We start from the raw sequence: 22,852 nt of genomic DNA on the forward strand, positions 1-22,852 counted from the left end.
CCTTCTGCTTTAGTCTTATCTAGGTGGGACGAGAAAACTACACTTGGAATGCAAATATTGGAACAGCTAGGGACACCACTTCTACAAATTATTCTGAAGGGAATTCCTTATCATTAAAAAAATAAGCTTTTGGTTTTGTCTTCTTTGAAATCAGATATCACTTGTTTTACATATATAAAGACATATCTGTTCTTTCCACGAGTCACCTTTACAGGTCCTCTAGGGAGGCATGAGGGAAGAATCTTTAGATCTAAGCCACAGTTAGAACCTGCCTCTCAATAGGTATTATCCTTCTGAGGAAAAAATGACTCATCTATGAGGAATTAATTTTGGAAACAGTCCCTTGTTTCTTAAATCAGAAAATTCTATTTCCCAAAACACAATTTAATAGAAATAAATTTTCTGTCAGGACTGCTTAAATTCGGCCCAACAAGTTGTTTTTCGACCTTGATCAACGGATGTGGGTAAAAGAAAACCTCCCATTCAGTTCTTCCGACGTTGGATGCAGTCAATGTACGGGTTAGGTCAATACTTCTTGTTGTGGAAGCTTAGTCATCTGTGTCCATCTGGATCTGTTTCCCACAGGGTGGCCACAGTTCTTCCTATATTGAAATTACCTGGGAGGCTTGCTAACAAAGCAGATGCCTGGTTGTGGCCTCACAGGTGTGTGGTATCAGACACTTCTCAGGCTTTGCATGGTTAATACATTTCCTGTGATGCTTAGGCACAACAAAGTCTGGAAACCACTGATCTACACAAAGTGACCTTTCTTAATAAACACAGGAAATACTGAATGCCATTTTAATTTTCTACCAGCAAATAATGTAAACATACCTCACTAACTTCCAAATATTTTAGAGCAGCGGTCCCTACCCTTCTTGGCACCAGGGACTGCTTTTGTGGGGGACCATTTTTCCACGGACCAGGGTCGTGGGGGAGGGGGTGTTCGTAATGATTCAAGCATATTACATTTATTGTGTACTTTATTTTTATAATTATGACCCTGTAATATATAATCAAATAGTGACACAATTCCCCATAATGTAGAATCAGTGGGAGCCCTGAACTTGTTTTCCTGCAACTAGATGGTCCCACCTGGGGGTGATGGGAGACAGTGACAGACTATCAGGCATTAGATTCTCATAAGGAGCCACAATCTAGATCCCTTGCATGTGCAGATCACAATAGGGTTCACGAGCCCACGAGAATCTAATGCCACCACAGATATGACATTAGGCGGAGCTCAGACAGTAATACAAATGATGGGGAGTGGCCATAAATACAGATGAAGCTTTACTCACTAGCCTGCTGCTCACTTCCTGCTGTGTGGCTGGGTTCTTAACAGGCCACAGGCTGGCACTAGTACATGGCCGGGGCTTGACGACCCCTGTTTTAGAGCAAGCAACCCTTATTTCCTCTGGTTTAAACTCAGGATCAGGCCAGGCAGGGTGGTTCATGCCTGTAATCTCAGCACTTTGGGAGGCCAGGTGAAAGGGCCTCTACAAAAATAAAAATAAACAAAATTGGGATCAGAAATCTAAGCTCTTTCGAGGATTTGATTTAATCGTTTGTAGACAGCATTAAGTTCAACAGTGGTAACTCTAAGAAGTTGGTAAAAATGACCACCTTAGTTCCAAAGGATGCCCATTAGAAATGAAAGAAAAGGAGGCTGACGCGGGTGGATCACTTGAGGTCAGGAGTTTGAGACCAGCCTGGCCAACATGGTGAAACCCCATTTCTACTAAAAATACAAAAATTAGCCAGGTGTGGTGATGGGCACCTGCAATCCCAGCTACTCGGGAGGCTGAGGCAGGAGAATCACTTGAACCCAGGAGGCGGAGGTTGCAGTGAACCAAGGTCATGCCACTGTACTCCAGCCTGGGCGAGAGGGTGAAACTCCATCTCGAAACAAAAAACAAAACAAAACAAAAAACCAAAAGAAAACAAGAAATGAAAGAAAAGGAGGCAGGAGGCAGGGCACGGTGGCTCATGCCTGTAATCCCAGCACTTTGGGAGGCCGAGGTGGGTGGATCACAATGTCAGGAGTTTGAGACCAGCCTGACCAATATGGTGAAACCCAGTCTCTACTAAAAATACAAAAATTAGCTGGGCGTGGTGGCACACACCTGTAGCCCCAGCTACTTGGGAGGCTGAGGCAGAAGAATCACTTGAACCCAGAAGGCAGAGGTTGCAGTGAGCAGAGATAGCATCACTGCACTCCAGCTTGGGTGACAGAGCGAGACTCCCTCTCAAAAAAAAAAAAAGAAAGAAAAGGGAAACAACAAAATCAGCAAGGTTGCTCACGAAGTTAACAGGACTATGCAGGCCACTATGGAAGAAGTTACTGAAAACTTTTTGGAAGCAATCAAGAGAGTATTCCCTGCAAACACACCCACAGCCACAACATTGATTAGATTATGAAAATGATGCAATAAAGTGGCAGAAACATGGAAATCCAAAAGATTAAGTAATGTGGAATTTAGGAAAAATGACAGAGGGAAGAGACTGAAATAAAACTTGTGTTCTAAACTGAGACTTCTAAGCTTTGATAATGGTTCCTAAAGAGAAAATGACCTTAAAGAACAATCCTTAAAATTTTCAGAGCCTAATGTTTTAAAATCCCAGATCCTGTGCATTCTGAATCCATGTTCACCATGCAACAGACTTCTGGATCCCTTATGTGTACATGTAAATGAATACCATTTGCAAACCACTAGTGAAAGGCAGCAAACCTACTGAAATGACTAAATCTGCATTTTGGCTTACAAATGAAAATGTTTGTTTGCAGGAAAGAATTAAATCACCAGAACCGGGATGAGTTCAAAGTTCCTTCATCTTCTTCATATTAATAAAGGCCACCACCATCCATCCAGTAGCTGAAGAAAAGGAATCATTCTAAAGTCTCACTCCATCCCTCCAATCAAATCCACTGCAATGTGTGGTCAGCTTTACCTTTGAAATACATCCCGAAATCATTCATTTCTCTTCAGATCCACAGTTCAAGCTACTATTATCTTTGCCTGGGCTACTGCATTAGAGCCTAACTGGTCTCAAATGTTCCATTCATGTCCCTCCTCTATCCTCATACCCCTCCATTCTCTGTATAAGAACTGAATTCTCTTATTAAAATGTAAATAACTCCCATCTCTCCCTGGCTTAAAATTATCCACCTGTTTCCTTCTGCACTTGGAACAAACTTCAAATTCTTTACCATGGCTTAGGAAGTGTTCCATAATCAGACCCTTGCCTACTATCAGCCCACTCTCTTCCTTAATCATTATGCTTCAGCCATAGGCTCTTCCACTCCTTGAACATGTCAAAACACCAAGCTTGTTGTTACTTTAGGGCTTTATTCAACTGCTCTCTTTGTCTGCAATGCTTGTCTCTCAGACGGTCACATACTTGGCTGCTCCCAGTGCCACCCTCCCCCAGGCTCTGCTGAAAGGCCACCTCTCCAGAGAGGCTTTCCTGACCAGCCAATCTAAAGCAGTCCTCTCCACCTGTCTTAGTCCACTCAAGTTGCTATAACAAAATAACACAGACTGGGTAATTTATAAATAATAGAAATTTATTTTGCACAGCTGTAGGGGCTGGAAATGCCAAGATCAAGGTACCAGCAGATTTGGTGTCTGGTAAGGGGCGTGTTCTCTGATTCAACATGGTGCCTTCTTTCTGCATCCTCACTTGGTGAAAGGGGAGTAGAAGGGCCCAACAGGTTCCCTCAAGTCTTTTATTGGTATACTTTATAAGGATACTGATTCTTCTAATCACCTTCTAAAGGCTCCACCTCTTAATACTACACATCGAGGATTAAGTTTAACATGAATTTTGGAGGGAAACATTCAAACCATAGCACCATCCTTCCAACCCAACCCTGCATCACTTCATCTTAAGATTTTGTCCTAATTCCCCAATGAGACAACAGAAACCCTCTCTGTCTTGTTCACCACTGTATCCCTCAGGGCCTCAAACAATGCCTGGTGTGTGGAAGAAATGCAAATATTACTTGAATAAATGTGACAAAAAAATTTCTGTCACTTGTAAGGCCAATTATTGGCTCTCATGGAGGAGATAAAGACACTATTCATTCAACAGCTATTTAATGGAGGAGGACTGTGCAAAGCCCATGACAGTGGACCTCAAGTCTCAGCATGTGCATATGAATTACCTAGGAAATTTACACATAAGGCCTAAGAAACTGCACTGTGACAAGCAGTCCATAAAAGGCGATTTTCTTATAGAATCAATACCAGCATTCTGCAGTATGTGCCACAGGTCCTAATACTATAAACACTCGCTATAGTCTGAATGTGTCCCTCCAAAATTCATGTTGAAACCTAATCCCCATTGTGTTGGTATTAAGAGGTGGGGCCTTTGGGGATAGGATTAAGTCATAAGGGCTCCATCCTCATGAATGGATTAGTGTCCTAATAAAAGAGGTTGAAGGGAGCTGCCCTGCCCCTTCCGCCACGTAAGAACACAAACGGTGCCATCTGTAAGGAATAGGCGCTCACCAGACACTGAAATTGCTGGCACCTTGATCTTGAACTTCTCAGCCTCCAGAATTACGAGCAATAAATTTTTTTTTTTTTTTGAGACGGAGTCTCACTCTGTCGCCGAGGCGACTCCTGCATGCCAGGAGTGCAGTGGCCTGATCTCGGCTCGCCTCCCGGGTTCACGTCATTCTCCTGCCTCAGCCTCCCGAGTAGCTGGGACTATAGGCGCCCGCCACCTCGCCCGGCTAATTCTTTGTATTTTTAGTAGAGAGGGGGTTTCACCGTGTCAGCCAGGATGGTTTCGATCTCCTGACTTTGTGATCTGCCTGCCTCGGCCTCCCAAAGTGCTGGGATTACAGGCATGAGTCACTGCACCTGGCAATAAATTTATATTATTTATAAATTATCCAGTCTAAGGTATTTTGTTATAGCAGCTCCAACACACTAAGATAGCATTTTTTGTATCATAATGTTATTATTGCAATTCTTGTCTGCTGCTACATCTGTCCTTCACCTTAGCCAAGCCTCTCGGAACCAATTATTTGCTTCACATACCTAGTACATCTCAAATGTTAGCTAAAATTCCATTCCTATGGGTAGTCATGTCTACATTTAAGCTTTCACAAACAGTTAAGATTTACTGCTGAAATAAACACACAAATACACTATACTCCCATTGAGAGCTTTTCCTGCTTTTTACCAAATCTTAACTGCTTTCCTCCTCAATTACTCTTGATTTATGAGTTCTGCTGAGAAGTGACACTATACTTGAGCCTGAATTATCTTCCCAGCCACAGGACAAGTGAGGTTAGCTTGATTAACAGACTTTGGCTATTGTTATTTGGTTGTGTCCACAAGAAGCCTTTAGTAATAAAGACTCTATATGGAATAGCACTTCTTTCCCAAATCCTCAGGGGTCGGCTTTATGTGCTTTTGTGGTAGGGCATACACTTTGGTTGTAAAGTAATCAAATTTTACTTATTTATATTCTTAAAATGGAATAATGTAATATAGGCTTACTGTAAAAAAAGCAAATATTACAAAATTGCATTACATATAAATTAAAATTCCCTAATAATTGCACCTCTCAAAAGTTACTGCTTATACTTTGGTGTATATCCTTCAAATTTGTATGTATTAACGAACTTTCACATAGGTTTAGTTTAACTTAAAAGAAATCATCACTGTTGTATAACCTGATTGATTAATTTGACATTACATTACAGGCAGCTTCCCATGTCAATACCTATGATTCATCTTTAAAATTTTTTTTTAAAATTATTTATTTATTTATTAAGATAGAGACTCACTCTGTCACCCAGGCTGGAGTGCAGTGGCGTGATCTCGGCTCACTGCAACCTCCGCCTCCTAGGTTCAAGCAATTCTTGTGCCTCAGCCTTCTAAGTAGCTGGGATTACAGGTGCACACCACCATACCTGGCTAATTTTTGTATTTTTAGTAGAGACGGAGTTTCACCATGTTGGCCAGGCTGGTCTTGAACTCCTGGGCTCAAGTGATCTGCCCGCCTTGGCCTCCCAAAGTGCTGGGATTATAGACATGAGCCACTATGCCTGGCCAAGATTTATCTTTAACAACTGCATTGTATGCTACATAAACATAACAACAAAATTCAAATAATACTCTGGGAAGAACATATTTTTCTCTCCTACTATACACTCCCAATAGTTCTGACAACAGATGAGAGTTTTCCTCCACACTAAACAATTCTCCAGCGGACACCAACTGGGTGTCCCGTAATTCAATTCGGTTCTGTCACTATCTCCAGGTAGACAGTGTCTGATCCCACAGGTTAAGAGTTCAGCCTCACAAGCCTGGCCCCACTTCAGACACTAATCACAAGTCCCAGGTTGTGACCTGTGATTCTGACTGAATGGTTAGCACAGGATTTTAACCACCCCGTCCTTGGGTTCAATAATTTGCTAGACTGGGTTACAGAAATCTGGGAAACACTTTACTTACACTTAGTAGTTTATTATAAAGGATATTATGAAGGACATAGGACAGCCAGGTGAAGAGACACACAGGAAAGGCAGAGGGAGAAGGGGTACAGCGCTGCCATGCCCTCTTTGGGTGCCATCCTTTTAACACTTCCATGTGCTCATCAACCTGGAAACTCATCAGATTTCTTGTTCAAGAGTTTTTATAAGCCAGGCGTAGCAGCTCACACCTGTAATCCTAGCACTTTGGGAGGCTGAGATGGGAATATTGCTTGAGTCCAGGAGTTCGAGACCAGCCTGGGCAACACAGCGAGACCTCATTTCAAATACAAAAACATTTAGCCAGGTGTGGTGGAGGGTGCCTGTGGTCCCAGTTACTTGGGACACTGATGTAGGACAGCTTGAGCCCAGGAGGTTGAAGGCTGCAGTGAGCTATGATCGCACCTCTGCAATCCAGTCTGGGCAACAGAGTGAGACTCGGTTCAAAACACAAAAAGAAAAAAGTTTTAATGGAGCTTAATCTCCAGCACTTACCCTCCTCCTTTCCTGGATTTCAGTAGGTGGTGCCAAAAGTTCCAACCCTCTAAACCTCTAATCACTTAGTCTTTTTGGTGACTGGCCCCATCCTTAGGCTATTGATAGGCCACACCCTAAAAGTTATCTCATTAGGATGAACTCAGATGTTATCAAAAGGGGTACATTAATAACAGAAGATACACTATCAGAAAATTCCAAGGGTTTTAGGGGCTCTGTAACAGGAACCAGGGACAAAGACCAAATATATTTACTATACTACAAATACCCTGTTTAACATTGTCTAGCTTTCCAAAATTATGAATGATGCTGCAACACATCTATGTATATAATTTTGTGTATATTTCTAATAATTTCCTAGAAATAAATGGCTACAAGAGAATCAGGGTTAATGCTATCATGTCCAATATGGTAGTTACTAGCCACATGTGACGATTTTATTTTAAAATTATTTATTTATTCATTTGGAGACAAGGTCTCACTCTGTTGCACAGGCTGGGGTGCAGTGGCGTGATCATGGCTCACTGCAGCCTCAACTTCCCAGGCTCCAGGGATCCTCCCACCTCAGCCTCCTGAGTGGTGGGGCTATAGGCTTGTGCCACATGTGGTTATTTTTATTTTTATTTTTAAAGGCTTTTAAAAAATTTTTAATTAAAAAATTTTTTGTTTGGAAAGACAGGGTCTCACTCTGTTGCCCAGGCTGGTCTCGAACTCCTGGGCTCAGGTGATCCTCCAGCCTTAGCCTCCCAAGTGCTGGGATTATAGGAATGAGCCACTATGCCTGGCCTGTGTGACTATTTATTTATTTTCTGAGATGGAATTTCGCTCTTGTCTCCCAGGCTGGAGTGCAATGGCATAATCTCAGCTCACTGCAACCTCCACCTCCCGGGTTCAAGCAATTCTCCTGCCTCATCCTCCTGAGTAGTTGGGATTACAAGAGCCTGCCACCAGGCCCGGCTAATTTTTTTTATTTTTGGCAGAGATGGGGTTTCACTATGTTGGCCAGGCAGGTCTCGGGTCGAACTCCTGACCTCAGGTGATCCGCCCGCCTCAGCCTCCCAAAGTGCTGGGATTATAGGTGTGAGCCACCCCGTGTGACTATTTAAATTAATTAAAATAAAATTCAGTTTCTCAGCTGTAATAGCCACATTTCAAGTGCTCAACAGCCTGATGTAGTCAGCAGCTACCATACTGCACGGTGCAGGATGTAGAACATTCCTATCATTGTAGAAGTCTATTGATAGCTCTATCTAAAGAAATGTTCACATAAAAATTGTTATGTGTCCCATGAAGTGACATAACAATTTACATTCCCAGCATGAGTATATGAGTTCCAGCATCCTCTTCTTGTCAACATCAGATCAATGTTCTGATCTGATAGATGAGACATAGTGTTTTAGTTTGTATTTTTTATTATTATTAATGAGGCTGAAAGTCTTTTCACATTTTTTGGCCATTTATGTTTTTTTTTAACCATTGTTGAACTATCTGAACTTTATCTATTTTAAAAGATTCAAATGTAACACTATCCTGTCCCTGATGAGCTATTAAAGCCAAACCAAATACGCAGAAGACATTTCTTCAACTGTTTTGCTGGCTTCTTGAAAATTTCGGAAAGATATTTATCAAACTAGCATAAAAACAGCTAATAGATTAGTACCACAGTTAGCTGAAGGCAATCTGTACTCTCATAGGTTATTTCCTTAAAGTAGAGTTAGTGGCTTACATTTCTCTAAATAACAGGACTAGTACTGCTGTATGTTACTGTTATGAGATATTCTTACAAATTTTCAAATTAGCTATAAAAACACTTTGATACATAAATAGAAAATATTTATGTTTTAAACATGAATACTACTGTCCAATTATATTTATATGAAAGTCTGGAACAGGAAAAAAAACCACCTATGAGACAGGAATCAGAAGAGTAGTTAACCAGAGACTGGTGTGGTTGGGAAAGGAACGACTGATACAGCACACAAATGGAGTTTCTGACATGATGGAAATGTTCTCTATCTTGATAGAAATGTGAGTTATGCAGGTGAATACAACTGTCAAACTCATTGCATTCTACACATGAGAACTGATATACTGTTTCACTAAATTATATCTCAATTTTTAAAAGGAGTGAAAAAAGTGAAAGAAAGTATTGTTCTACTTAGAATATGACTTACAGGCAATAAAAATAATTATCCTGGCTAGGTGTGGTGGTTCACGCCTGTAATCCCAGCACTTTGGGAGGCCAAAATGCCAGGATAGCTTGAGCCCAGCAGTTGGAGACCAGCCTGGGCAACGTGGTGAGACACCGCCTCTACCAAAACACCCATAAAAATTAGCCACGTAGGGTGGTGCATGCCTGTTGTCCCAGCTACTCAGGAGGTTGAGGTGGGAGGATCCACTTGAGCCCAGGAGGTTGAAACTGCAGTGAGCCGTGATCACATCACTGCACTCCAGCCTGGATGACACAGCGAGATCCTGTCTTAAAAAAAAAAAAAAAAAAAAATCCCAAAAGTATTTATAGAACTGAAAGTATGATTTTCTGGCCTAGGAGACACAAAACAGGCTTTACTAAATTAGAGGTGGGGATCAGACTTTGTGACACCTTGAGCCAAACCATTCAACTGTCAAATCCAGAGGGCACTAGAAAATTAATATAATTTTAGGGCAAAATATATTAAGGTAACAGAAAAGCATTGCTATCTTTTTAAAATAGATGTATAATCAGTGTTTCTAAAAAGCCTGAAACCTGCTATACTGTTATGGAGCAGTACTTAATTTTTTTGAGCTGTATTTGCTGTGATAGTTTATGAACTTGGCTCAGTTTTGTCCCTTTTTCCTCCTGTTCTGGTGGCGCACACTAGCACAAAAGCGAACACGTTCACATGAAAGCTAACTGATTTGATAATGAAAAGTGTCTAAGGAGACAGTGAAAGAGAAGATGCTCCTTCCCACCCCAGGCTCCCTTCCCACCCCCACTGTTAGGCTTAGGCTGCACATTAATTATCTCAACTCATTACCAATGTATCACAACCTGTTCAGTGAGTGAGCTCATTAGTGGCATAAACTACAATCTCATTCAAGTTCTTTGTAGACAAACTGAAGCTATAACAGTAACTCTTCAGAGACTACCTTGCTTGTGCAATCAGAAGGAGGTAGGACAGCAGGACTTCAGTCTCCAAAAGTGAAGGCTTGCTCAGTGTGGGTGTGGCCCCAGAGCAAAGAAACAGGAGATTATACATTTTATTAGTCTATCTGCTTTGTAGGAAGACAGACGTTTTTGTTATTACATTCTACATTAGACTCTGGCTTTGGAATCAAACAGATTTGATTTGAGAATTAGTTTTGCAATTCACTAGGCATTTGATCTTCAGCTAATTACTTCACCACTCCAAGTTGTTTCCTTAGGGGAAATAACAGTACATATTTCATAGGCATGTTGTGAGGATTAATGAAAACAGAAGTAACATTTTAAGTCAGTGGATGGCACATTTTAGGCATTCAACAAACGATAGCTAGCTATAATCATACTCAATTCTGTTCCTTAAGACCTCCGCAACCAAAACTCCACCAAGATATTCAGGCAGTCATATTTTGCTAACAAGGGATTAGCATAAACAGGAAATGTTCATAAGCATAAATGTAGCATAAACATAAAAATGTTCATTACAGAAATTTCAGCAGCCAACCATAGAAAAGGTTATAACAGAAAACTAAAAAGTATATATACATTTTGAAAACAAACAAAAAGATTGTTATGTTACAGACTCCTGAAGTACAAGATGAACATAACTCAAGGTTCACAGAAAATAATGAAAATTTCCTTGCTAAGCAGACACACTCAGTGTTTGCCTGTCATGCCACCGATTTATCTCAGATCCAACACTACTAAAGCCATAAAAAGACAAAGGGGCAAGTTATTCTTTACCACAGATGAGGTGGTCTACGATACAGTATCGATCACATTTTAAAATGCAGTGTAAGTGGCAGCTCTTGCACAAAAAATAAAATAATTACCTGTTTCTCTTCATCCGACATGTTTTTTTCCAGTTCTATTAGGTATTCTTCATCTAGTTCAGAGGAATTCACATCTTCATTAGATTTGTTCTCAATCTTGTCCGCTCCTGGCTCCTCCTCAAATGAGGCACTGCAATCATGAAAACACTCCTCTTCTCCCTGGTCCTCCTGGAGATGGGCCTCATCATCCCTGAGCAGCTTACCCTGGGAATGCTGACTTTTGGGATCAGGAACTGGAAGGCCAGCACACTCGGCTTCCTGAGTATCTGTAACCTTCAAACCATTGAACAGATCCTCTGGAACCCTACAGTTCTCTGACTTCTCCCCCATGCTGTCCAGTGAGGGAGGTGACGCTAAAGCTGGGGGTAAACAAAACAAAACAACCGCTATGTAATGGTGCTTATATTTTTAAAAGTTCTGTTTTAAACCTAAACAAACCTCTGCATTACAGCCAAAAAACACACCGTAACTTCCTTTCACTGGAATTCATTATTTAAAAATATGGATTAAGGCCGGGCGCGGTGGCTCAAGCCTGTAATCCCAGCACTTTGGGAGGCCGAGACGGGTGGATCACGAGGTCAGGAGATCGAGACCATCCTGGCTAACACACTGAAACCCCGTCTCTACTAAAAACACAAAAAACTAGCCGGGCGAGGTGGCGGGCGCCTGTAGTCCCCGCTACTCGGGAGGCTGAGGCAGGAGAATGGCGTAAACCCGGGAGGCGGAGCTTGCAGTGAGCTAAGATCCGGCCACTGCACTCCAGCCCGGGCGACAGAGCAAGACTCCGTCTCAAAAAAAAAAAAAAAAAAAATATGGATTATAAGTAAAAATAATGTCAAATGTCATTTTAACTGAGACCACTTTCCTGATCAAATATGGTACTAGACTTTTTTTTTTTTGAGACGGAGTCTCACTCTGTCACCCAGGCTGGAATGCAGTGGCGCGATCTTGGCTCACTGCAACCTCTGCGTCCGGGTTCAAGCGATTCTCCTGCCTCAGCCTCCCGCGTAGCTGGGATTACAGGCGCCTGCCACCGCGCCACCGGCTAATTTTTGTAGTTTTAGTAGAGACGGGGTTTCACCATCTTGGCCAGGCTGGTCTGGAACCCCTGACCTCGTCATCCATCCGCCTCGGCCTCCCAAAGTGCTGGGATTACAGGCGTGAGCCACCGCGCCCGGCCCAGAACTTCTAATAAGCAACAAAAGAAGCCGTTTTTAATGTGACTCTTCCACGTTCCACCGTTCGCGTTCTGTTTATATAGCAAAAATTAGGCAGAAACTAAAACAGTGACAAGAAAAAGGAAGCAGCCCTAATCTTCATTCAGAATGAATAACCAAGACACGAGTAAGAAACTATGGTCCGTCTTTTTAGCACCACCACAGGAAACCCAAGAATACGTTTCTAGTGTACCTCAAAATAAAATCCGTGCCAAAACTGTGATCACTTTAACCCAAATGCGTGTAGTAGAGCCCACGCAGCTTACAGTGGAAGGGGAACCTTCGCGCAGGTGACCCGAATCAGAATCACCGTGGGGGTCAGAGTCAGGCATCAGAAAGGGTGACTCTGAACCCTAGCTGCCCAAGAGAACACTAGAGATTTAGAAAATACCACTGCTCAGACCCTAACCAAACTCTGATTTATTAGTGTGGCGTCAAGCAAGGGCATCAGAGTTGCTTTTTTTTTTTCATCCCAGGTGATTCTGACGTGCAGCCAATTGCGAACCACTGCTGTAGAAGCTGAGTCAGAGCATCAGCAGCCCAGATATTTGCAAAAATTTGCTAGAGATTTGCAAAAATGTAAATTGCTCTAGTCGCAGCAAAATCACGCCAACGACCCTTGTGTCACGACAAGAGTCTGAATTCGCCCTAGTATGTTCCAAGAAAACTTAAAAACCAGCAAGACCTTAATACGGAGACTTTGCCTCCACAGCAATGTCTTATTTCTCTTCGCTCCCAGGTCTACTGGAAGAACACAGGAGTCTGAGCTCCTAGGGTTAGGGAAGCGACGCCTCGCGCTTCCAGCAGATTATTCCCTAGCTTCGTTCCTCACAGTCAAGACGCTTAGACCCACGGGGTTACTCACAACCTCACAGCTTCTCCAGTCTCCACCTTCTTAGCCTCAGAGATCTTCCACTTCCGCTGAGTCAGGTGCGCTTCCGACGATGACGACTAATAGCGTCGCTATGGGCAAAGCATCTTGGGAAATGTAGCGAAACTCTCAGGGAGGAAAGGCATGGTCGCTGTGTGACGTCATTGTACGGCGTGACATTTGAGAGATGGTTGCCATCTTGGGTTACGGCAAGACTTCGCGTTACTCTGCAGAAGAGAAAAAAGGACAAAAGGAAGTATGTCTCTGTGGTGTTCGTTTCACTATTTATTTATTTATTTATTTATTTATTTATTTATTTATTTATTTATTTATTTAATTTATTTTTGAGACAGAGTCTCACTCTGTCGCCCATGCTGGAGTGCAGTGGTGCAATCACAGCCTCCACTCACTGCAGCGTCAACCTCCTGGGCTCAAGCGATTCTCTTGCCTCAGCCTTCCGAGTAACGGGGACCACAGGTGCGCGCCACCACGCCCAGCTAATTTTTTGTATTTTTAGTAGAGATGGAGTTTCACTATGTTGCTCGGGCTGGTCTTGAACTCTTGGGCTCAAACGATCCTCCCTCTCGGCCTCCCAGAGTGCTGGGATTATAGGCGTGAGCCACCGCGCCCGGCCCTTTTTTATTTTTTAAGGGCTAGCCAAGTCAGACAGTGGGAGTAGAGAGGAAACAAAAAGATATGTAACTAGTTGTGATCAGTTAGTTGTAAACACCTCTGCACTCAGACTAACCTCAATTATATATATATATATATATATTTTTTTTTTTTTTTTGAGACGGAGTCTCGCTCTGTCGCCCAGGCTGGAGTGCAGTGGCCGGATCTCAGCTCACTGCAAGCTCCGCCTCCCGGGTTCACGCCATTCTCCTGCCTCAGCCTCCCGAGTAGCTGGGACTACAGGCGCCCGTCACCTCGCCCGGCTAGTTTTTTGTATTTTTTTAGTAGAGACGGGGTTTCAGTGTGTTAGCCAGGATGGTCTCGATCTCCAGACCTCGTGATCCACCCGTGTCGGCCTCCCAAAGTGCTGGGATTATAGGCTTGAGCCACCGCGCCCGGCCAATAATATTTAAGAGTGTAAGGGAACCCTGAGACCAAAAGTGGTTACCTTATACATTCATTCGAGAAATGTTCATTGAATGTTTATTAGACACTGGGCATTGTGCTGGGATCACAGAATTGAAATATAGTACCCATCCTTAAGGTAGCCAGACAGGTAACCAGCAATGACAGCAGATTAATTCATTTTCTGTAATTCACAGAACCTATTGCAGAGATAGATACTGGAAGAGACTTTTTCAGAGAGAGTATGAAACTTGGTTTTTGAATTTCCATGTAAATGAGGTTATGCATACAGTTATATTTTTTGTAAGTTGAAAGTTTTATATACTAAAAGAAAACATAAAAAATATATCATATTTTTGGTTTTAATATTGTTGAATTTTAAAAAATACACCCAGAATCTAAAAAGTGTAAATGGAGGCTGAGTGTGGTGGCTCATGCCTGTAATCCCAGCACTTTGGAAGGTGGACATGGGAGGATCTCTTGAGGCCAGGAGTTTGAGACCCGCCTGAGCAACATGGCAAAAACCCATCTCTATGTATACATACATATACATATGTGTGTGTGTGTGTGTGTGTATAAATTAGCTGGGCACAGTGGCACATATCTGTAGTATCAGCTGCTCAGGAGGCTGAGGTGGGAGGATCCTTGAACCTAGGAGTCAGAGACTGCAGTGAGCTGTGATCACAACACTGCACTTCAGCCTGAACAACAGAGGGAGACTCTGTCTATATTAAAAAAAAAAACAAAAAACAAAAAAAAAAACAAATGGTTAGAGGCCCTGTTAATTCAATTCTGGTATAATGGAAAGGCTGTAAACTTTGGAGCTAAATAAATAAGAAAGTAAATACATAAAACTTGAGTTACAGTCTCAGCTTTCTTTATGAGCTGTACAACTTTGAACAATAATTCCCATTGCTAATATTCACAGACTATATGCTTATTAAGCACCACATGCTGTGAAAAATGCTTTAGGTGGCTTATTTGATTATTGAGTTCTAATTCAGGCTCTGCCACTTGAGTAGCAGTGTGATTTTGGGGCCAGTTACTTATGCTTCTAAGGTTTTTATTTTACTTTTTTTTTTTTTTTTAAGAGACAAGTTCTCACATTTCCCAGGCTGGTTTCAAACTCCTGGGCTCAAACAATCCTCCCGGCTCAGCCTCCTAACATGCAAGAATTATGGATGTGAGCCACAGGGCCCAGCCAACTTTTTAATGTATACATTTACCTCATATGTAAAAATTGGGATGGGTAACAGTGGTACCTACCTCACAAGCTTGTTGGGGGAAAAAATATCTAGAAGACAAGGAGCACAGGTCAGGGGAGAAAAAAATATCTAGAAGATAAGGAGCACAGGGCTTGGCACAGTGTTTAATGAATATTAGCAACAATAATATTATATGGCAGGTCTTGCGCCTGTAGCTGGGGACAGAAAGCCTAATAAGACACAGTCCTTGCCCTTCCTCATCATCAGGAGCTCACAGACTAGTGGGGGAGTGGAGAAGGAAAATAAAGAAGTTACTGAGCCCTAAAGAAGAGCAATCTGCCTTTCTTTTTATGCCAAAAGGAACCAAAGTGCAACTGACCCAATTTGGTAGGTCTTCACTAATAGGATACTCGAGTTAGGCTGTATAACGAAGAATAGTTCACTTAGTGGGGGCAGGGGGCAAAAAAACCAGGATAGGTAGAAGGACATGGAATCTGGAGCATACAAATATCAGAAGCATTTTTAGGAACAATAAGTAGTTGGATGCTGTTTAAATATATATAGGACATAAAGCAAGAAACAGATTTTTAATGATGGAAGCCAATTCATCCATTCCTGGAAACATGAAGATTTTGTTACTTAGTCCTTACAACTATCCTGTAAAAGAACAAGAAATGTTTTTGATTCAGAGGGTGGTTCTGTTTGTATTTTCTCTGGGCAGAGACCATGTTTGCCCTGTTTACAGTTGTAAGGGATCAGTGAACATCCTATTTCAGAAATTTATGGCCAAAACACTGGCCACTCCGCTCTCTGAGTTGAGTAAGTAGATACTGACACTTTTGGAATTATAGGGTTGTTGTAAGAATTAAATGGTGTCATGTCTTATCTAAAACACAGAAAATGAAATGCTCAAGATAGAAAAAATACTTAAAATTTGTTTTGAGGCAGGTTCTCGCTCTGTCACTCAGGCTGGAGTGCAGTGGCGCAATCTCGGCTCACTACAGCCTTGACTGGGCTCAAGCAAGCCTCGCCACCCCAGCCTCCTGAGTAGCTAGGACTGATTATAGGTGCTCACTACCACACCTGACTCATTTTTGTGTTTTTTGTGAAGATGGGGTTTTGCCATGTTGCCCAAACTGGTCTCAAACTCCTGAGCTCAAGCAATCTGCCCGCCTTGGCCTCCCAAAGTGCTGGGATTACAGGAGTGAACCACTGCATCCATCCGCTTTAATATTAATAGCACCTAGCACTGTAAGTACTCAATAAATGTTTGTTGTTATTGTAATCATTATTACTATTAATGAAGATCTCACAGATGCTACCATTATTATGATTAACTACTAATAGTGATTTTATTATTACTGTTGTTAATGACTACTACTACTATTATTAATAGTGGCAGTATTTGTGAAGCTTTCATTCACACCCCCCAGATAGGGAACTGAGCACTCAAATTTGTTGAAAGAATCAGTGCTGAACATAAATTATTGACTAATGAATACACGCTAGGCATTGTACTAGGTCCAGTGGTGGGTATAGCAATAAATCGACAAAGTAGCAAAAGAACCTGTTTCCCTCAGTGTTTTTTTGTTGGCGGGGAGCAGCTCAGTGGTTTCTTAATGACACATGTCTATCACTCAATCAGTAAGGTGTTGCCCACTTATTTTGTGGCCAGCTCTGTGCTGGAAACAGGATAGGGATTAGGAAGAAATGAGCAAGTCTCAGTGTAACTGGTTAATGAAGGAAAAAAGAGAAGGAGTCTCTTCCTCAAGGGTGGTCTTTTGGGTCACTAGCATGACAACTGGGTTGCTGTCTAGTATGGTTGTTAAGAGCATAGATTCTGGAATCAGACTGTCTATTACCACGTATGTGATCTTGGACAAGCCATCAAATCTTGGTAATATAGTATGGATGTAATAGTGATACTTATGCCTCATAAAGTTTCTTGAGGCTTAAAAGAGGTAACAAACCTGAGGCTGGGCACAGTGGCTCACACCTGTAATCCCAGCACTTTGGCAGGCTGTGGCTTGAGGTCAGGAGTTCAAGACCAGCCTGGTCAACATGGTGAAATCCTGTCTCTACTAAAAATACAAAAATTAGCAGGGCATGGTGGCACGTGCCTGTAATCCCAGCTGCTTGGGAGGCTGAGGAAGGAGAATCACTTGAACCTGGGAGGTGGAGGCTGCAGTGAGCCGAGATCGTGCCACTGCACTCCAGCCTAGGTGACAAGAGCAAGACTCCATCTCTAAATAAATAAATAAAAGACATAACAAACCTAAAACACTTAGTGCAGGCCCTGGCATGTGTCTGTAACTTAAATTGCTTTGCAGGAAGTCTGCAGGCAGAGACAGAAATCACTCCTGCCTCCCTAGTGACTTATGCATATACTGTGCAAACTTTTGGGAAGCTCTGTGCAACTACATTCCCTGGAGTTAGCGATTCACACTTATGCTAGACTGACTCAGTCCTTTCCATGCTCAAAGTAGATATACTACTACCATAGGGTATTGAGCCCAGTTGGTTTTGGGGATAAAACCTTACATTCTGGGACCCTCTAAGTCCTGAGCTCCATTCTCTCTATTTCCCCTGGGGTTGCACTTCTTGAGTTTGCCAAAGGAGGGTGTAAAATCCAGGAACAGTCAGGGATGCTAAAATAACTCCTTGAGAGTGAGATGTACATAAAAATAAATAAGGCCGGGCATGGCGGCTTATGTCTGTAATCCAGCACTTTGGGAGGCGGAGGCAGGAGTATTGCTTGAGGCCAGGAGTTCAAGACCAGCCTGGCCAACATAGTGGAACCCTGCCTCTACTAAAATTACAAAAATTAGCTGCATGTGGTGACGCAGGCCTATAATCCCAGCTACTTGGGAGGCTGAGGCACAAGAATCGCTTGAACCTGGGAGGCGGAAGTTTCAGTCAATTGAGACCACGCGATTGCCCTCCAGCCTGGGCAACAGAGTGAGACTGTCTCAAACAAAATATAAAATAAAATAAAAATAAATAAATAATTAAGATGTAGATTATGCATTCGTACAGTGTTTCCAAAAGATGCTTTTGTTTCCCAGTTCCAATCTTTGAATTAAAATTTCTGATGAGACATAATCAAGAATTAGCATTCTGTGCATTTATGTGTCTAAGTTTTGTTTTCCCTTAGATCAGCATGCCCAACAGAAATACAATGTGAACCACATATGTTATTTATTTATTTATTAGAGACAGGATCTCACTGTGTCACCCAGGCTGAGTACAATGGCATAATTCTAGCTCACTGCAGCCTCAAACTCCTGGCCTCAAGTGATCCTCTCATGTCAGCCTCCCAAAATGCTGTGATTACATGCATGAGCCACTGTACTGGGCCACACATATTTTATTACTTTATCTTTATTTTGTGACAGGGTCTTACTCTGTCACCCAGGGTGTAGTGCAGTGGCACAATCATAGCTCACTGCAGCCTCGACATCCCGAGTTCAAGCCATCCTCTCACTTCAGCCTCCCAAGCAACTGGGACTACAGGTGAATGCCGTCGTGACTCTTTTCTTTTCTTTTTCTTTTTTTTTTTTTGTGGAGAGAGGGGCTTGCTATTTTTACCAGGTTGGTCTTGATTTCCTGGCCTCAAGGTATCTTCTAGCCTTGGCCTCCCAAAGTGCTGGGCTTATAGGTGTGAGCCATTATACCTGGTTGAATTTTAAATTTCCTAGTATCGGCATTAAAAACAGTAAAAGAAGTAAAATTAATTTAATATTTACTATTATTAAATGCAATTAATGTTTTATTTAAGCAAATATGTCTAAAATATCCCTTGGGCATGTGATCAATCTAAAAATGTTTACCAAGTTTTCTTTCTTTTTTTTTTTTTGAGATGGATGGAGTCTCACTCATTCTGTCATCCAGACTGGAGGGCAGTGGCACGACCTTGGCTCACTGCAGCCTCCAGCTCCTGAGTTCAAGTGATTCTTCTGTCTCAGCCTCCCAAGTAGCTGGGATTACATGCATGCACCACCATTCCCGGCTAACTTTTTGTATTTTCAGTAAAGACAGGGTTTCGCCATGTTGGCCAGGCTGCTCTTGAACTCCTGACCTCAGGTGATCTGCCCGCCTCAGCCTCCCAAAGTGCTAGGATTACTGGCATGAGCCACCATGCCTAGCTGTAACAAGTTATTTTACATTCTCTTTTTCTTACTAAGTCTTTGGGGTCATGTGCGTATTTTATAGTATATCTCAATTTGGACATCAAATTTTCTTCCAAAATACTTGAGTCTGTGTTCACATTTCATAAAATCTGTACTTTAAATAATTGATTCATATATCTAAGTTTTTTCAAACATGCTTCCCAGTAACTGAATTGAGTATCAGTTTTTAAATTTAAATTAATTAAAATTAAATAAAATGAGAAATTTAAGACTTTGGTTGTACTAGCCACATTCCAGATGCTCAGTAATCACATATGGTGAATGGCTGGTGTACTGGACAGGATAGGCTTAGGCTTTCCAGAACAACTAACTATCATTCATAGAGAATTTACATGCATCAGGGGCTGTGCTCATTACTTTACATTTGTAACTGCAGGTAATCTTTACAATAACCGTGGCCTCTCTTATTTCTTATAATCTTTTCACAAAGCAACAAAACCAATCTTTTCAAGACATGAATCATGGCTGGGTATGGTGGCTCATGCCTGTAATCTCAGCACCTTGGGAGGCTCAGGCAGGAGGATTGTCTGAGGCTAGAAGTTTGAGACCAGCCTGGGTAGCATAGTGAGACCTTATTTCTAAAAATAAAAAATAGCCAGGTGCCATTGCACATGCCTGTAGTCCCAGCTACTCGGAAGGCTGAGTGAGGAGGATTCCTTGCCCCCAGGAGGTCAAGGCTGCAGTAAGCCATGATCACACCACAGCACTCCAGCGTGGGTGACAGAGCCAGACCCTGTCTCAGAGATTAAAAAAAAAAAAAGGAAAAGAAAATATGAACTCTGTACAATTCTTTTACTGACTTCCCATCCTGATTAGAACAAAATCTAAAGTCCTTACCATGATGCATGAAGCCCATGCAATTGGGCCTTTGCCTCCCTCCCCGACCTCATCTCATGCCATCTTCCCTCTTGACACTATGCTACTGTCTGTTCCTAAAACAACTTTTTTTTTCTTTGTTTTTGAGATGGAATCTTGCTCTGTTGCCCAGGCTGGAGTGTAGTAGTGCAGTCTCGGCTCACCCACCGCAACCTCTTGGGTTCAAGCAATTCTCCCACCTCAGCTTTCCAAGTAGCTAGGATTCCAGGTGCACACCACCATACCCGGCTAATTTTTGTACTTTTTTTTTTAGTAGAGGTGGGGTTTCACCATGTTGGCCAGGCTGGTCTTGTACTCCTGACCTCAAGTGATCTACCTCCCTTGGCCTCCCAAAGAGTTGGTATTACAGGCATGAGCCACCGCACCTGGCCCTAAAACAACACTTCTTTTCCCATCCCCATACCTTTGCGCCCAATGTTCCCGCAGCTTGATACCATTAACAGCTCTTCCCATGGTTATTGCTCATTCTCATATTTCAGGTCTTCCCTTAATGTCACTTAAGTGGCTCACTCTATTACGTCACCCTCTATATCCCCTTCATATCGTTTATCATCATCTGTAACAATCTTGAGTATTTATTTACTTGATTATTGCAGCCCCTTCTATTAGATGGTAAGATGCACAAGGATAAGGATCTTGTCTGTCTTATTTGCTGTGAAATTTATAGCTCTTCACAGTGCCTGGCACACAATAGGCACTCAAATATTTGTTATACAGGTGGAAGAAATTGGTAAGTACTGTTATTGCAAATGATAAGACTGAGGCTCAGAGAGGTTAAAAGTTTTTCCTAAGGTCACACAGTTAGTAGAATGGATCAGAGACTTAAAGCCCAGTCTAACCATGAAGTCTATGTTCTTCTAAAGAACAAAAGTGCTGGGCAGATTTAGTAACCTTAACTGCAAAGAGGAGAAGTGGCTTGAAGGTGATTTATGTCTATAAAAAAATGTGAATATATATTTGGCAGGAAAACTCAGCTGTTTTTCAGTGTCAGGCAAATGGCTCAGAGCCTGGTTAAAGATTAGGCTTTTAATGCTGGTGTTGGATGGGTGGAGGGACCAAAACTGACAGTCTTGGAAAGAGTCATCCAGAGGCTGCCCAGGCAAGCATTCTGCCCCCACTCACTTGAGTGCTCATTCCCCTTTTGCCCTCCACCTTGGTCTTCTGGACAAAGAAAGATAATTCACTGCCTCAGCTACAGTGGAATGGCTGACCTGGCTGACCTAGCACATTCCTCTCGCTGCATCCCCCACCCCCGCACTCATCAGCTGGACCCAAACAGTTTATTCTGAGTTGTGAAACTTACTTCCAACCTTCACTTTATTATATGAAATGTCAATGTCAGTTTTAAAGCATAAAGCATTGTGTCCACGATATACAAACCTTTGCAAGTTCAGGCAGGTGGCCAATTTTGGTCCAGCAGGTGGCAAGGGCAGGTGTCGGAAGGAAGGGGACGTTTGCTGAGTGTTGACTGGGTGCCAAGCACCACACAGAACACCTTCAGCTGTCATTCCCCTCGCTGAACACTTCTAGACTCATTTTGAAGGGGAAGGAAATATTTTCATGCCAGAAAGGAGACAGGTTTCTTTGTCATCCTCTGTTCAGGTCAAAGCAGAGATAGTGGGTATTTGGGGAGCTGACTAAACTACAAATTCCTCAGCAACAAGCTCACTCTGGGGATTGAGATCTCAGTTTGGAAGTTCCCACTCTGGGGGCTCACATTTTAAAGAGGATGACTCTACCCTCTACCACTCCAGTTATCCACAACTGCTCAAATGCTGTTGTCACACAAAAGCAGCCATGTACACCACGTAAATGAACAACAGTGCCTGTGTTCCAATAAAACTTTATTTATAAAAACAGGCATCAGGCCGGACTTGGCCTATGGTCTGCAGTGTGCTCACTTCTGTTTTAGAGATGAACTGTGGTATCAGACTGGCCAAGACTGAATCCCAGCTCTGCTCCAACAAGTCCTATCACCTTCGACAAGCTCCTTAACTTAAGTAAGCTTCAGATTCTCTGTTTGTAACATGGAGATAATAACAGTATTTTCATCCCAGGGCTACTGGGATGCATAAATGAATTAACATATGTAGAATACTCAGAGCCTGTCTGTTAAAAAGTAACAGCTGGGTTTGGTGGCACATGCCTGTAGTCCCAGCTACTCAGGAGGCTGAGGCAGGAGGATCACTTGAGCCCAGGAGTTCAAGGCTGCAGTGAGCCATGAATGAGCCACTGCACTCCAGCCTGGGCAACAGAGTGAGACCCTGTGTAAGGAAAATAAAAATAAGTGATCCACATGCCTCAGCCTTCCAAAGTGCTGGGATTATAGGTGTGAGCCACTGCCCCCAGCATAATCAGTTGATTTAAAAATATATATATATATAAAAGTGGGCTTTTCAGGCCAGGACAGTGGT

At 42.4% G+C, this 22,852-nt stretch overlaps 1 protein-coding gene across 2 annotated transcripts in view; it reads right to left on the reverse strand.

Annotated features, from left to right (window-relative positions):
* TTC1 (tetratricopeptide repeat domain 1) overlaps nt 1-13,211 on the reverse strand; it is a 56,655-nt gene extending 43,444 nt beyond the window's left edge. Inside the window, exons 1-2 of one of the 2 annotated variants that reach the window (XM_008015183.3) lie at nt 13,085-13,211; nt 11,003-11,361 (exon numbers count right to left, since the gene is read on the reverse strand). In XM_008015183.3, coding sequence (XP_008013374.3) covers nt 11,003-11,332 — 330 coding nt within the window. In that variant the 5' untranslated portion in view covers nt 11,333-11,361; nt 13,085-13,211. The remainder of the gene's footprint in view (nt 1-11,002; nt 11,362-13,084) is intronic. The other variant, XM_008015185.3, reaches the window with a different exon arrangement.
* Nucleotides 13,212-22,852: the final 9,641 nt, after the last annotated feature.

The sequence above is a fragment of the Chlorocebus sabaeus genome, chromosome 23 (genome assembly GCF_047675955.1).
Source record: "Chlorocebus sabaeus isolate Y175 chromosome 23, mChlSab1.0.hap1, whole genome shotgun sequence".
Taxonomy (NCBI): domain Eukaryota; kingdom Metazoa; phylum Chordata; class Mammalia; order Primates; family Cercopithecidae; genus Chlorocebus; species Chlorocebus sabaeus.